Source organism: Morone saxatilis, unplaced genomic scaffold (assembly GCF_004916995.1).
Source record: "Morone saxatilis isolate NCDOM2014 unplaced genomic scaffold, NCSU_SB_2.0 Contig2, whole genome shotgun sequence".
In the NCBI taxonomy this organism is placed as follows: domain Eukaryota; kingdom Metazoa; phylum Chordata; class Actinopteri; family Moronidae; genus Morone; species Morone saxatilis.
In genome coordinates, this window is record NW_023339762.1 from 11,087,535 (window position 1) to 11,104,363 (window position 16,829).

The window sequence follows — 16,829 nt, forward strand, 5'->3', positions numbered from 1 at the left end:
GTTGCTGTCACAAAGGGGAAACAACATGCTTGTTTTTGTCATAGAATCTGGCTTCCAATAAACTTTTGCTTGAAATTGAAATCAGGAGTGCACTTCAGCAGCAGCTGAGACGCCATCTGATAATAATAAATTACTAATGTGTCAGAGAAATGAACCAGATATAGTGAGTGATTACAGGGCTGATGATAGTTAATGCATATAATGGACCATGGCATAATATGCACTTGTTCAACACCTTCATAACTAATCGGTATCATCTTTTTAGCATCCTTTTACTTTATATTACTAATAAATGTTCCAGTTTGCCTGGAGTCAGATCCTGTAAATTGCATTAACGTATAAAACTGTACAGAAAACTTACTTATTCTTAAAAGTGCACAAAATATCTGTTCACACACATGTCCACTCACTCATAGACACAAACAGGCTGGAAAACACATACAGACACAAAAAACCCTACACTGCTGTTGCTGCCTGTGTTTCTGTGCTTTATATGTTGTGTTCAACCAGAAAGGCCTCATTGAAATTATACATCTTTTTCATGAGTGCTTGAACCCAAGGTTGAACCCAAATGTAGAAAAGAAGAACATGAAGACACTATGAGGGAAGGATGATAATACAAGTGACACTAAAACAGGTGGAAAAAGCAGGAAGTGAACACAAGACACATGAGTAAAGGAGTCTTTCAACATAAAACAGGAATTAACTAAATTAAACCCAAAAACCATGACAAGCACAAAATATTCCAAAAATAAAAATTTGAAAGAAATGTGATTATTAAGATTTAATCGAGCTAAATAGCATCATAAAACAACCCAAGAATTGCCTAAAACCTCTATCTAAAACACATAATCTAAAACAAGAACTTAGTTAGACTAACACTGCAAGACCTATGAAAATACTCATGAATATTGGCAGCCAGAAAATATATGTAGAGACATTTTACAGTTGAAAAATAAACTGCTCTCTATGATGGACAGACTGTGTAATGGTGAAACTGTTTCTAAATGATATAAAAATATATCTTTGGCATTTCTTTTCTGTAATTTCTTGTTACTGATTTGCAGATACGCTGATAAGATTTCCGATGCCAAAATCTAAAATCGGACTTTAATATCAGCCACGCTGATAAATCAGTCTGGCTCTTTTTATGTGAGTCATTTGCTGATTCTGCAGTAAATTAATCTCTTTGATTTCTTTCTTTTTTTGATTCTCAGTCTAAGCATACATTAAGTTGTGCCACTTCTTGTGAAGTGCACTCGGATTCATCTCGTTGCGACTGATTTGTCTTTGTCTTGTGTGTTTCCTTTCATCAGTGGAGCATAAAAATCTGTCTGTATTGTCAGTGAAAGTGTTGTTGCTGTGATTTAGTTCAAGGTCCACTCATGCTGCGGAGGGGGATAGAAGTCTTTCAGTAATCTCAGGCTGGGACAGATCAGCACTTGAAAGGTGAGAGCTCTTTCAGGTTATAATGAGCCTGGTGTGGTCAGCCATCTTCCCCTTGACAGCCCTAATTTTAGCAGAAGAGGGGGTAAAATTAATCCATACTGGAGGACACAGTGGGATTATATATATATTATATGTCAAGGGTGGTTTTTCTAGTGCACGTCTTTGACCTTTTCAGTGACTGCTTAAGTCGTTGAATCAGTGGAACGGTTTTGCATTCAACGTGTGTTATTTATATGCCATAAATCCTTGCACGTAAAGTAGGGGTCAGCAGTTGTAGGTACATGAACTGGCAATAAGAAAACGGACACAACTCAACATTGGAAGTGGACCATAAAGTCCTCTAACGATGCAAGACTTAAAGGTTTTGGAAAGAGAAGAGTTTGGGGGAAGTCTCTGGCTTCTCAAATGAACAACAGCTGGATCTGGAAACCATACAGTTGTAAACACACCCACCTGCTTAATTTCATTAACACCTCTTGAAATTTGGGATACAGTTAACAGCTTGGCTCTTGCATTACAGTATGTTTACAACCTGCGGTCTGAAAACTGCCATGGCTTTCTCCCACTCCCCCAACAACAAGCAACAATCTGAACATCAGTCAGTGCTCACACACATTTATTTATTTGTGGCTACAATCACGCCCCCAGTTTGCTGTCTTTCTTCTGTAGCACAGAAAATATTGTCTTTGTTGTGATTGTTTTCCATTGACTTCAGTGACTCACTAGTGGCTCATTCATTTGGAGTTTACATACACTGTAAACTGCATTTCCAGTTCCCTTACCTCAAGAGGTTTGGACAGTTCTAGTTTTTAGAGTAAGAGTAAACATTCGCTATTTTCTCAGTTTTATATAAGTGCAAACTAAATATCTTGGGGATTTGAGCTGTTGATAAACAGATAAACATTTTAATGTTAATTTTTCACTCCTTTTGAACATTTAGAAAGAATGAAAATTGCAAGATTAATGAATCAGATTAGATTAGCTAGATTAACTGACATTATATAGTTGTCTGCTGCGTCGCTACTATCAATATCACCTGGCTGTGAGATGCCAATTAACCTTCTCGACCTCTTTTAAGAATAAGTAAAAAAAATAAATTAAGAATATAATTAATTTTTATTTTTAGCTGTACAGTCACTTTATTGTACTATCAATTAATTGTGTTTTATAACCTGTAGTGTCCATTGCAATGACAGCTCTTTACATTATTTCAGAGAAAAAGAGTAATACTGCCCAAAACAAATTTGTGTAATATCTTGGACAGTGATATTTTATCCCAGGTGTTACACCCTGTCTCTGGCGGACGTTGAATGCATTTTTTGTATGTCTTCAAGTTAAAAAGCTAACATCACACACACTGTGTGCTGATTTCTCTCTCTCCACCACTCCATCCTCCTCTCGCCCCAATTTGTCATTTTGTAACTTGAGATGGCATCTTTTCCCTTGTGCATAATGTATATTCCATATCTCAGAAATTCAGTATGTGTTGGCTGGGTTCTTCTCTTTGTAGGGTTGTAATGTGCTCTCTTGGTAAGAGAGCACTCTCAGGTTTAGATCTTTTCCTACCTGCGAATACACTTTTTTTGGCAATAGTCCTTTTAACTTTAAGTTTCACTAACTTAATGTCTGCACATCAGATGTCAACTTCATTCACTCATAAAATTTTGTCTTTTGGGGTGGTTTCCTGTATTTAGTTCATGGCACTGGTGGCTCTCTCAGTAAAGGACTGAGACCCAAGTTTTGTAGCATCCAAAGTTTATAGGAACTGCTCATAGCTTGCCTAATATGAGCACACCTTGAAACTCAGTTATGAGTGTCTGGTGGCTCCTGTTATTAAAAAAAAAACAACTTTTGAGGGCCAGACATGCAGACATACTGATAAGCACACAGCAAACTTTACAGACCTGCAGTGGACAGCAGGAGGAAGATGACCGTCAGGACATTAAAGGACTGCCGGCTGGTGATAGTCATCTTCTCGTCCTCATGTGAGAAGAAGGGAGGGAGCAGGAGGGAGAGAAGGAGGGGGTGCTGCTCTGCTTTAGCTGGAAATGGGCATTCTCTGGTTGTTGACAGCTCCTCTCACATGGCTGCTGCTGCTGCTGGGAGTCAAGACTCCTGATGGGAACAAGACAAGCAGAGAAAGAAATGATTATTTGATTTGGTTTTCTGGAAGTTCCACCCATACTGTGTGGACAGCTTGTTTGGCAGCAAAGGGCCATGATGACATGTGCAATTGGTCCTTAGGTTTACATAATAAGACAGCTTGGACATTACTATTAATTAAAATTGGCACTCTGGCAAGACAGGAGCACAGTTTTTTTCCATACTTGCACAAAATCCTGATAGTAATAACAGATTTGTTGCAGGAATGTTTGCACTTGATTCTGGAACACATCTTATTCGTGTATTACAGAACTAGACCTAACAATTACTTGATTAAACGAGAAAATAATCAGACGATGAATTGACAATAATGATAGCAGATAATAGAGTAGCGCTTTAATTTTATGGGTCCATAATTTTTTGATAATGTAATCTGGCATTAATTATATGGAAAATAGAGACAGCTAATCCACAGCAGGATGTCTGAACATGCAAAAATGTGAAATCCGACTTGAAGCACAATAACATTTTCAATGATAAATAAATGATTAAATAATATTTACTTTTATTTTTTACTTTTATTTGCTATTTAAACCTTTCATCAGTACTGATATACATAGTTATGTAACAGACTATTCTGTGTTTACTGTTTCTATATTTGAAGTAATGTCTCCCCTTGTAGTGTTTTGACTAGACACTTGGTTGCAGTTATTTCGAGGAAATGTTTGTCTATTTTTTTATCACAAAATTATGGACCCATAAAATAAAGTGTTATGGTCAGTTGCAGCATCTGACGATTAGACTGTAGATTAAAACCCCCTCGCCTCACCCTAACCTTTCAAGCGTGTAGGAGTAACTATGGTGGCGCACAAAACCCAAAAGATCCTATCTAGAATCAGGTTTTGGTTTGTCCATTGTAGGCTACTGTAGAAGCATGGCAGTTTGTGGAAGAGGGCCCGCTCTTTCTTTTATCTCTTTCTGTAGATAACAACGGTTCATTCTAAGGTCACAAAGACACAACGATTCTTATTTTCATGTGATTATACACTAATGAAACCATATGAATATTACATTTAATTTCTGCCAATAGATCTCCTAGATTTCACACACTACGGTGTACGGTGGATTGGATGAATACATCAGCTATCAACAATTGGTCATCGCCAATAGCAGATTTTATTATTATTTTTTTTTTTGATGATTCTTGTCATTTTATTTTGCAAATGGTCTGCATCCGATGAATGAGAACCACTCAGTGACAGACGTTCAGTGGCGCAGTACACACACTAAGCCAAAGAACGAATGAGAGGAAAAACAGCTGTAGAGCCAGTGTATTTTCACCATCATCTTAACTGTGGTGAATTCAACGTTTTTTGACTAGTTTGATGACAGGAAATACAGTAACAAGGTGATTCGCAGAGGCTCTAAACAAGTCTGGGGACACAGCAGGGACAGCTGTCCAACCCTATCACAAACCTGACCTTTAATTATGCACTAATTTTGACTGTAACTTTGACTAATTTCCCCTGTAAGAATACAGGCCTTCTGATGCATTACATCAGAAAAACATTAAAGACAGAACTTGAATCAGATAATAAAGATATTTCTATTTCTATGTTTTTCATTGCAATCTGTGAAATGTATCAGTTTGTTGAGAACTAAGATCTAATCGCTGGTAGATATTCAATTATATAACTGTCCTTGTTAGCAAATAAAAATGCTACAAGTTCACTAAAAGTATGATGTTCTCAGAGAAAGTTGTGCTTTTACAAAATATTTAATGAATTAGAGAGAACTTGCTCCTTCAGCACAGTCAGTGTGCAGCGTTTTGATTGCAGAACTGCTGCAGATCAGTTTGCTTGTAAATGATGCATCGTGGGAGTACATGAATTCAGTCGTGTATCACTGTACAGTTACTATTCAAAGCTGCATCATAGCCATCCGTCCACTGATGCTAAATGAGATTAATGGGGTGGCGGCACATTCTGCTTAGCCATGCTTGTTTTTTGTTCTTTGGCAAATTGATTCCTTTAATAGTATCAGAGGAAATTACTCATAAATAGTCCCTGTCCCTGAATTAGTTAAATGTGATGTTTATGGTAATTTATAACAAACTCTGTCGTATTTGTTGGTGGTTTTACAAAGTGAATGTGAGAGTTGCAGTTGAATGTGACCCTGCTGCATGTAGCAGCCTAGCATGGGCTGCAAACATAGATAATAATGTCTAATTTTAAGGGTGGATAAAGTGGAAGCTGCAAGTCTTGTACCAAATAGGATGTTAATAGGGCCTCAAAAATTTATTTACTTCTCAAAACCATAAAATCTACACCTCCTAGATTTATGATATATATTCTTTTTCAACTAAAGTACCAGAATCTGCCTTTGAAATGACCCCCAGACCACAGAGGGCTTCAGCTGCTAGTTTGTGCAAAGAAATTCAACATCCTCTCTGTAGAAGCTGCATGGAAAGTATTACAAAACCCAAGTCCTAAATTATTGAATAGCCGACAGCGGCTGACAGCAGGATAGAAACCACATATAAGGAGCAACAACAGGGGCGTATAGATGGCCATCAATGTTCTTTTTCGTGTGATGAAAAAGAAGGCAATGGTGGATTACATCCAATTTAATGTTGCATCACCACTGTCTTTTCTTTGTCTTTTTTCTTGATGTTATGGAGCTGAGAAATATTTATTATAATATATATTATAAGGGGGATAGAAACATTTGGTTTTGCTCACCAGGTCATAAATGTCAAGTTGTACCTGTTTACTTTTAAAAGTCATACTTTTATAGAGCAGCTACCTTTTTTGAAGTTGAGGTGATGACATGGTCGTCATAGTGAGGAGGACATGATAAAGAGATCGGCAACAAGCTTGAGTATCGTACAGGTTGCACACAGCTAGCCACATTGTGTGTTCAATAGCAGCTGTGAGGCATGGGACATCGACTGTTGTTCAGGTTGCACTCTAATCTTTAAAAGTAGAGCTGCAATTAACAATTAGTTAATTAATTGATTTGATCAAAGAAAAATAAATCTGCAACTATTTTGATCATCCTCCTCTTGCCCCAATTTGTCATATCATATCATTATAGTAAATTGAATATTTTTCAGGTTTGGACTGACAAAATAAAAATTAATGACTTTTAACAATTAATCAAGACAATAAGTAATGAAAAACATATTAGTTGCAGCTCCATTTGAAAGTGTGCTGCCTTTATTGCTGCCAATAAAGAGTTGTTCAATGGGGTTTGAGTGGAATGTGAGGAATGTGTAGAAAGAAGCACTTGACATTTTTCACAGCTTTCACACCTGCCTAATCCATGCAGAAAGCAGGCATGGATGACGGCTTTCGCTTTCATTTTCTAATTTCATTTAATTTATTTAAGACCTCTGAATTACAGGTCCTCACAGGTCTAAAATGTAAGACCCTAACCAAAATGCACTCAACAGAAACCTACCCAAACCCACCCAGCAGTGCCTCTAAGATATTGCAGGCATTTTTGGGATTGTTGAAGCCTAAACTGCCTAATTTCATGGCACCTTTTCTAAAAGGTTGATGCATGTTGCAGTGTTCATAGCCATTTTCTGCAATGTATGTATTACTTTTTTTGTATAATTCATTACTTGAAGACAACTTGTTCTAGTGAGAAAAAATTATCTTGTAGTTTGGTGACATACGGCTCAAAGTCTCGGGTGGGGGACTGCTGTGATTGATGAAACTTGTGGGAAAGTTGCACTGATTGGACAAAACTGTTCTTCCTGGAGGGACTGTCCAATGTGTGTGTGTGTGTGTGTGTGTGTGTGTGTTTATATGTATATGTATATAAGTGGCACACAGACCGATCCTAATAGGCCCAAGAATGAATACTGTAGACCTTTGGATGCTGCAATAGATGCTATTTTTCCCAGCAGTTTACAGATCACAGTGGTCTGCCTTACATGCACATGTGTATTACACATACTGAAACACAGACCAGAGACCTCCTGTAGTACAGTGGGATTTTATCTGAAACATATAACCTAATTTTGACTCTGTTCCTTAGAACCGAGAGGACCCTTGAAGCCCTGTGCTTCCTTGTCAGACTACTGTACTTGTCCAACACCGCTTATACATTATTTACTTTCGGAAAGCTGCTTATAAATATGGTACGTAGCCTTGTGAATGTGAAGTCAAGCATTACTGAGAAAATATGCACCTGTTTAATTGAACCTTGGTGGATAAACAAAATTAAATTAAAGTTTTGTAAACACCTTGGAGAGTCACGTTCCCTCTATGTTACTGCGTTAGTTGCTGTTGTTTTACCGGCTCCAGTTCCCACATTGTACTTGTTGCCACGTTTCTTATGCAATCAAAACAGCACGAACTGATGGTTGCACATGACTAATCCATTATACAAAGCATTACTATGGACCGCATGGACAGAATATGTATGTGGAGCACAGCAGGCTGTTTCTGTTACAGTATTTTAAAGCATTTCAGATCAGACAAGCTGTTCCCTCTTTAGAAAGCCAGGCAGCTGAGGTCCCAGGAGGCTTGTTAAAGTGGCATTTTATATGTTTTTTTCCCCCGATCTTTTTACTCCTGGTGAGAGAATCAGCGTACGGCCAGATGACAACATGTGCTGTATGATGAGGGATTCCTATTCCCTACAATCCCCTCCTTTCTACTGCTTTTTTATTTATTTTTTTACAAGGGTTTCATATACATTATTTATTCTTTATTTCTTTTCCTTTTTTTATATGGAGTCACATCATTGTCACATTACTCCCTGTGCTGTATAGGCAATAAAAGGGCAAGGTTCACTTCATCACAGTGCTGAGCTTGTTTGCAAAGAAGAAGTGAATGTGAAGGGTTTGTGTGATGAGCCTGATGGTAGTGAAGCAGAACATGTACTGTAAATATGCAGACAGGCACACACAGCATAGTACACTGTGCATTGCTCCCTGGGACTGAAAATAGAACATACCGCCCAGCTGAACAGGCATGCAACACAGATGGAGGGTCTAGCTAAGTGCTGTTTATGTCTCAGATCAAACTAAAATATACATAAAGACCATGACAATCCAGTGTTAGCCCTCTCAGAGTAAATGTAAAGACCATTATGAGAGGAAATGTCTAAAACCTTCAGATACCTGAGTTAACCTAAAAGCACACAGAGCTCATTTATTTGTCTACATGTTAGTCAGTGTTGTTGCCTGAGAGAAGAAGGAAATATTAAGTGACCAATTACTGTAGCAACCACTGTGAATCTAACAGCACACTTTTCATCACAACACAGCGGGAGACCCAAATCTGTCAGAGGTTTGATGAGGGAAAGTAAGTGCAGTGGAATATTCTGGGTTATTTGGAGATTACACACACTGATATGTTGGTCCTATCTCATGAACATTCTAGTCTTGTTTTGTTCAGATGTTTCTTCAAAGTCTGTGACACGTTATTATGCTTTCTAAAAATTATTATTTATTTATTTTGGACTGCTATGTCTTTTATCTGAACAGCTTTCAAGTTTTTAAAAGCATTCACTCAACATTACAGTTCTCTCTCTCTACAGCTTAACTTTATTTGTAGGCCCGTAAATTTGAGTATTCACATAACCTTTATTCTTTTATGGTTGATATTACTTGGATATTTGTGCAACCTCTGTGCCTCGTTTCAAGGTTTGTGTTTTCCTCGGAACACACAAATACACTCTCTGTTGCTACGCTGGCCCTGCATCCATGTTAATGTGCGTTATCAATCACCCTAAAACACGCGAGTCGCTTAGAGATGACACTCACTTCACACTTGGAATGAGTACGCACTAGCTTGGTGATTTCACCTCATATCTGGGTCTGCTGATGGGCTTGCATCCAAATACTGATCAGTATTCTGCTGCAATGAGACCTGTGCTTAATTGATGCTCCCTTTGACTGTCATCATAATAAATTGGGTTCCATTCGCATTTGATGACATTAGAGCTTTACTCAGAAGCTCTTCAGTGATCCATTAGGTTATGAGCCCATAATGGGCTGTGATCCATTGATCATTACTGGTACAGAGGACTATATTGTATGCCCAACTCAGCTCTCAATGAGTTGAGAGTGGCAGTCTAAAGCAGAGAAGTGGACTGAACTGTTTGGAAAGATGTTAATATTTTTATTTTAATTTCAATCATTTTGGTATGGTTGGTTCAGTATGGCTAAGTCTATTCCAGCAAGCACTGGCAGTGTACAAATTGGTAGGGATGTACTGACCTGAAAAAAATGTTCTGTCCCGATAAGTTTATGGTACTTATCTGCCAATACAGAGAACTGAACCAATACCAGAGCTCACTTAAAAATCATTATACTTCACTATGTGGAAGAAACTGGGATCATTCTTATATAAGGTAACAAGAGGCTAGAGATTGTTGCAACATATAACTGAAACACCTAATTTTATAATGACACTGGCAAAGGAACTGTAATATGAATTGCTAGTCTGTCCAAGACCCGATCCACTTAATAGGGTTTGCATTGGACGTGATACTGATCCAGTGGATTGAATCTGTGTACTCCTACATACTTGACAGATCGCCAGCGTGTCCACACAGCACACATTTGTGTATAGACAAACATAAACCATACACACTTGAGAAACCTGTAACTAAAACTAGGACTGATAGTCAGAATTAAAAGAGAAGAATACATCTGCAAAATGTCTTTATGGATATGGTGTTAAGGGGTTTTTCTTACACTACCAGTGACCAACGCTGACTATAGTTCAAAAGTAGGAATATCATTTACTGTTAAGAGTTTACTGTTCACAGTTTATGCCATTCTTGTACGGAACATGTGTTTAGTGTTGACTATTATGGGCCTTCAGTGCCAGCTACAGCCTCAGTCTCTGACCAGATTTAATGCTGGGCTGAATGATGATGATTTAAATTTGATTTGTTGTAGCTGACAGGCTAACGCAAAGGAAATGCAATCCCATGAATATCACATTTTGTTTTATTGCCCTGCAGGATTTTTTAAAGCTCCCATACGACTAGTTTATAACAAAACATGCTGAGCGTAGATAAAAGTACTGGTTGACTTTCAGTAATTTTAAGTTTTTACTGAAATTTTAATTAATGATTTAGGTAACATAATACACAACTACCCAGAAAAAACTCATGACAAAATATCTCTCCAGTATATGTCTTTTTCTGCTATTTACTTCAAAACTGAGGATGCACAGCCTAGGCATCTTTCCATTACAAACTGATGAAGCGATGTCAGGGTAATAACTGTGAATGCATTTGTGTTGTATAACTGAGAGCACAACGCTGCAGAACTCAACATAAATTTGACTGATGAACAGTGATTCTTCTTTGGTTTATATGATCAGTCACCTGAATACATTTCCCAGATCAAATATTCTAAATAAAGCCCAGAGGCAGAGAGAAGTGTTTTGGTCTGGTGGCTTGATGTTGCTCGGGAGACGTTTACGTCACAGAAGATATGGGGAAAAATGTAACATGTAGTAATTAGCACCCACAATGCAGAGTACAGGAAATGAATACAGTCGTTCTAAAAAAGAAAAAAAGCCAAGTAAGAAAAACACAGCAGGGTTGCCATAGAGCCTGTTGTGGAGAGTGTAGCTAATATGGAAACATAATGGACTCGGCTATTGTGCGGTGCAGCCTCCTCCCTGCATGGGTGGTCTGTTTCTGTTTTTGACTTGGTAATGGTTTGTTAGCCTAACACAAGCAGATGATGAGAGAGCGGCTGTAATCAAACATGCGTCTGCTGCTGGCTTGCTGTGTTTCTACCTGCTGAGAGCTGCCACAATGATGGAAACCATTCTGCCTCCTTCTTCACTTTGTCTCACACCCTAAAACTCCTCATCAATTTGGATCACAAAGCCAGATTGGAAAATAATAGAGGCGTTTGTGTGGAAATCCCTCTTTATATTTGTTGATAATTTGGGTAATGCCTGGTAGGAATGGCCGCACAGCATCGCATTGTTGAGGACAATCGACTGCGGTAAGACTTTTAGTTTATATTTTTGCAGAAGAAAACATCAGCATCCATCTGCAAATAAACCTTCCCCATTGCTCATTTCACCTCACTACACTGATCCAGCCTAATTTCAACTTCAGTAAACAACTAATATCAAAACTATAGCTGTGACAGGATCAGAAATCTGATACATTTTCCTAAGTTTTATCTACATAAAGTAACTGCGGCAGAGGTAATTGTAACACGTAAAAACTCAGTGGTGATTAGTATCCTCCAGCAGCTGGCTAGCTGATAGGAGAACGTCTATTCTTGACCAAATGAGAATATAACAGGGCAATTCTTCCTTCAGTAATTTTTGCTTGGCAATAAATGTATGCATGCAGTGAGGGAGAGACGGCTAATGAGACAGCTACTGGAGTCTAATAAGTTGAATTCATTATACAATCAAGGTCTCAGAGTCAGTTGGGGGATGAACATTTTTGGAGCCCCATTTAATATTATGCATGCATCTACACAGAGCTTGTTGATCTTGTTTTCATGTGATGCAGTATGAATGCATCCAGCTCACTTGATGCTACATGTGCCTTTTGCAAGAGACTGGATACTTAAGGTTACTGATAAAAACCTTTTAATAGACAACAGGAAAAAGAGCTGGAGTGCTTAGCTTCTGTCTATTTTGACTTTTACTGAAAATATAAGTTTATTAATTGAGTAGTTGACAGAAAAATAATCAACTGTCAACATTTGCTGTTTCTTTTATTTAATATCATTGTAAATTGAATATCTTTGGTTGACAAAACAATCTCACCACTAGGTCCATTAAGTAGCCATTCTGGAGATTTTAAATTGTATCACGTGATTGTTCTCATTAAGTTTGTTCACTTGTCAGTCACAAAATAACTTCCAGTAGGGATCAGTGTTGGGAAGGTTACTGAAAAATAGTAATTAGTTACAGTTACTAGTTCCTTCTCACAAAAGTAATTGAATAACTTTACCAATTACTGCATATAAAAGTAGCTGGTTAGGAAAGTAACTTTTGCATTACTTTTAAAAGTCTGATTCCATTCACGTGCACAGCTGTAAACTATATTATTTTAATGTTGGCTTGGGACTGATTTATCATGTTATTATTACTTCAGAGGGCAGCAACGACTAGCATTCCTACCTGTAAGCTACACTTATTGTCTCGGTTAAAAGACAGGAAGATTTAGAAGAAGACCCACATTATGAACCACACATATTAAACATTAACCGAGCTGTGCTACAATAGTTGATTAATAATTGATTCGATTTAATGAACAGAAAGCAAGCTTACATTGCCTGGACTGTTATCGGTCAATAATAATAATAATTTATTTTGAGTATTTATGCAAAACGTTTGGCTTTATGTTATACAAAAGTTGTCTGTGAAGTTTTTTGACATACAAGTAGAAAAAATACAATTTGAAGAGTCAGAATTGTTGTTTGCTTTTGTTGTTACCAATAGCGAGGTCAGTTAGATTTGGTTAGAAGGGAGCTATGGAATATTAAATCATTCATCTCTGCTTCCTACATGTTAGCCTTTCTTACCCTCAGGTGTGCATAAACAACAGGTTATGAATTTAAAATACAAAATCCTCATCGTGCATCTAATTTCCAGGGTATGAAATAAGACAATGCTGTGACAAGGGGTCATAAGTATACATAACATCCAATAATGGTTCATCACCAAAAAATAAGGATGGGAGCCAATGTAGATGTTCAAATTTCTATTTTCTAAGCACTTTTCACCCATGCTGATATAAAAGTTGAGACTGAAAGTCTGTTCTTGACTAACCAGTCTCACCACAAGGTCCATTTAGTGGCTGTTCTGGATGTTATTGAATATTTTTAGCTATTACACTGTTGATCAGACAGAACAAGCAATGTCACTTTGGGTTTTTGAGAACTGCAATGGTTATTTGTCACAGACATTTTAATTACTTAACCATTAATAAATGAACCAAAAAAGTAGCCAAAAGATTAACCGATTAAGAAAACAGCTTTAGTTGCAGCTCTCCTTGTCATTTGAGTTTGCTGTTCCTGAGCAGCATCTCTACTATTGAGAGATTTTCTTTGATCAGGCGACTCAGAGGATTGGGTGTTATTGGGTGTGACTGCTAAATGTAACACAGATACATTAGCTCTCGCAGTTAAGTCACTTCCAAGGCCACAAAAAGCCTTCCAGGAATTGTTCCACAGCAGCTCCCAACACTTGCAGTCCCATCAAGGTTTGAGCTGCCTGCAGGCTACACAGAGGCCTCATCTGTCAACGCATCAGTGCTTTGGCACTCAAATTCAGTTTTTCTTTGGTAGTGCGACTGTGACTCATGCAGAATAACTGGACTTGTTTTGGCTCCGGGGTTTGGGAGACATATCCCATGGACTATTTGGTGTCTGTGATGCAGACAGACACGACAGTATCTCCCAGACACAAGCCAGCATTGTTTGTTTGGATTTGCTTTAACACCCCACTCTGGGCTCAGTTGGTTTTACTGCTCTGTGAGATTTGGTTTCCCCTTTAATCCTGTGTTCTAATGTGTGTGTGTCTCGCCAGACATAGGCACGGTTGGAATTTCTAATGGAAGAAATGTTATAATCTTTCTATGAGCGTACAGTGTTGCTTGTTCTCTGCCCATTTTCACTATCTTGCAGGCTTTGGGTATTTGTTAGAATTTACCCAGTTGCATCATTATTTATAAGTTATTTGAGGCAAGCTCCTCCAATATATGTAATATACATCTGGTTTTTCCACATTAAACAGTGTTATTTAACTCTAAAAAACCAACAATAAACAAGCCTGAAGCCTTGTGACTCCAAAACTTTACATTAGTGGTGATCTATGCAAAGGGCTTCCTGCCCTTTAATTTTTTCATGTGGGCAAGAGTTTGCTAAAGAAATCATGAATATTTCTGGATTTTGGCTGCTAGCAAGAAAACATCACACAGGAATGGTTGAAGGAAATCCCTCCAACAAAGGACAACTGGACTGCAATTGTATATGAAATAACATATAGGCAAACTGACATTTACTTTTACGATACAATATGTAACATTTTCACATTAACATGTCTATCACGAGACCTATGTTATATTTTGAGGCATGTTCTAACATTATCCCAAGTGTTTCCAACAATCTTCAAACCCAGAGAAATCTGGAATTGTATTCAGGTAACGATGCGTTTCACCTGTTGCCTGTCAGTGGTATCATATCCCCCTTTGCATACATCAGTGTTGTGGTTGTCTGTCATAAACTAAAAGTACATAGTAATAGAAAGTACATTTAAGACCACAATCTAATTATAAATAAAACATTGGAAAAAATATGTACCTATAAGATGTAAATTATTACGTAAATCCTGTTCCTTTACAAGTATGTTGCCCATGCTGCCCGAAAACATCAATAGAAGCAAAGAGAAAAAAAATCCTACTCAGCAGTGACTTTTACGAGTGTGTCAAAAAAGTAGCTCACTGTACACAGAAGGGTGTGAGCTTACCCTCAGATAACCTTCCTGAACAATAGTCTGTTTTAAAGAGGTTTAACACTCAATGCAACTGAGCCTAGAAATAGTCATGATACACTACAGAGACCTGGAGAGTTCTCGTACACCTTGAGGTCTCAAAGGTCACAGAGGGCAGTGGTCACAAGACAACCCACCACTGTACTGCCAGGAATACTTCATGAGAATGGATAATACTCCACACTGCTCCACATCCAAACATTAATGATGTTTTGGCAGCCGGTTTATACAGCCTGTTAGAAAAACCTTAAAATGCAAGGAACCGTTTTTGGGTCGTTCCAGCACTCATTACTGGAAGTGTTGGTTGACTGGCCATCGTAGTGGGATTGCACCTCATTAATGAGGCTGTCCTGGTTTTGACCCACGGAAACTGAACTCACCTTGCTTTGCATACGTTTGGCGGATCTTCTCTGAATAATAACTTCCTATTATGTCCTGAAATGCTCCCTGAGAATGCCAGTGAGTTCAACTCTAAGCTCTAGTATTACAACTTTGTGCTAAATGCTCTGAAGTCTCTGCTAAAAAAGGCTCTATTGAGCTGATTTCTGTGACTGTGGAATGATTTTTTTTATTATCAGAATGAACAATAGCAGAGTCACCTGCTGTTATTCACTGATAATATGTGGACGTGACTATCGTGTCTATTTAAATTATTAGTCATTATTGGAGAAAGGGATTATAGTGAGCCATTATATTACATGGTGAATCAAAAATTACAGTCATTTGAACTCATAATGACTCATGGATTATAGTGAGTCTTTATAAAACACATTATTACTCTCAGCATAAGGAGCACATATATCTTTGGTGCCATAATATAGACAAATGTTTACACACATTCACACATAGCAGTTGAGTTTACACACCCTGTGATGTGGATTTTCTGATGCGGTAGCTGATTAAAGAAACAAAAGCCCAATCTCAGACAGACAATGGCTTTTATCCCCAATTCATGCTTTTTCTGCCTAGTACACTGTGTATTCTGTTTTAACGATGAGGTCCACCACCAGTGAAAAGAGAAATGAAGCACTGTTCAGAGTGAGGATGAAAAACCCCAGAGATGGCTACCACTGGCTCAGAGGTCCAATCTATACTTACACTCTGGTAGTCTATTAGACCCTTTTAGATAAAATAAATGATAGAGAGAGGTTTAAGTGCATTCATAAGTTGTACATTTTGAAAAACACTGATTTCTACAAGTCGAATCAGCACAGAATGTGAATATCCCCAAATGTCTGCTTTTTTAAGCTTTCAATTGTATGTCACAGTTGGAGTTTGCACAGGTATAACAGATATTTTGAATATCAAATCATTTCCCAAATCTGCAGCTCCCCTGAGCTTGACAGAGCTTCCTAACGAGTTTCAGCTTATTGTTCAGTTATCCAGCCTGCAACTTCACTGTTTTGGTTCACTCTCGCCACCATAATGTTGCTTTCTTGCAGCAGCGGGCAGCTGTTTTCAGTGATAAAGCTCTGAAAACCCACAGTACACTACCTGCTCGGCACCAATTAGCAGACAGACACAGTTAGCGACTAGCTGGTGAACATCGTGAACCATTTAGCAGCTTAAGAGCCAGATATTTCCCTCAGGACTAAACCAAAACCAAAGCAAAAAAAGAGTAAATATCATGCTATTAGGTTATTTTTTATATTACTGTTTCTGAAGAATAAAATCAAGAATAAACTTCCATGCTCAGAAAGCATTCTTCATTGATGTCTATGCAGGACAGCAGCCAAACATATAATAATAATAATATAAATAAATAAATAA

At 37.9% G+C, this 16,829-nt stretch overlaps 1 protein-coding gene across 1 annotated transcript in view; it reads right to left on the minus strand.

Annotated features, from left to right (window-relative positions):
* The window catches only part of shisal1b (shisa like 1b), a gene marked incomplete at its 5' end in the record, with an annotated part of 38,341 nt that overhangs the window by 14,740 nt on the left and 6,772 nt on the right, over window positions 1-16,829 (minus strand). Inside the window, 1 exon segment of the mRNA XM_035665869.1 lies at window positions 3,354-3,564. Within this exon segment, the coding sequence (XP_035521762.1) occupies window positions 3,354-3,420 (67 nt within the window).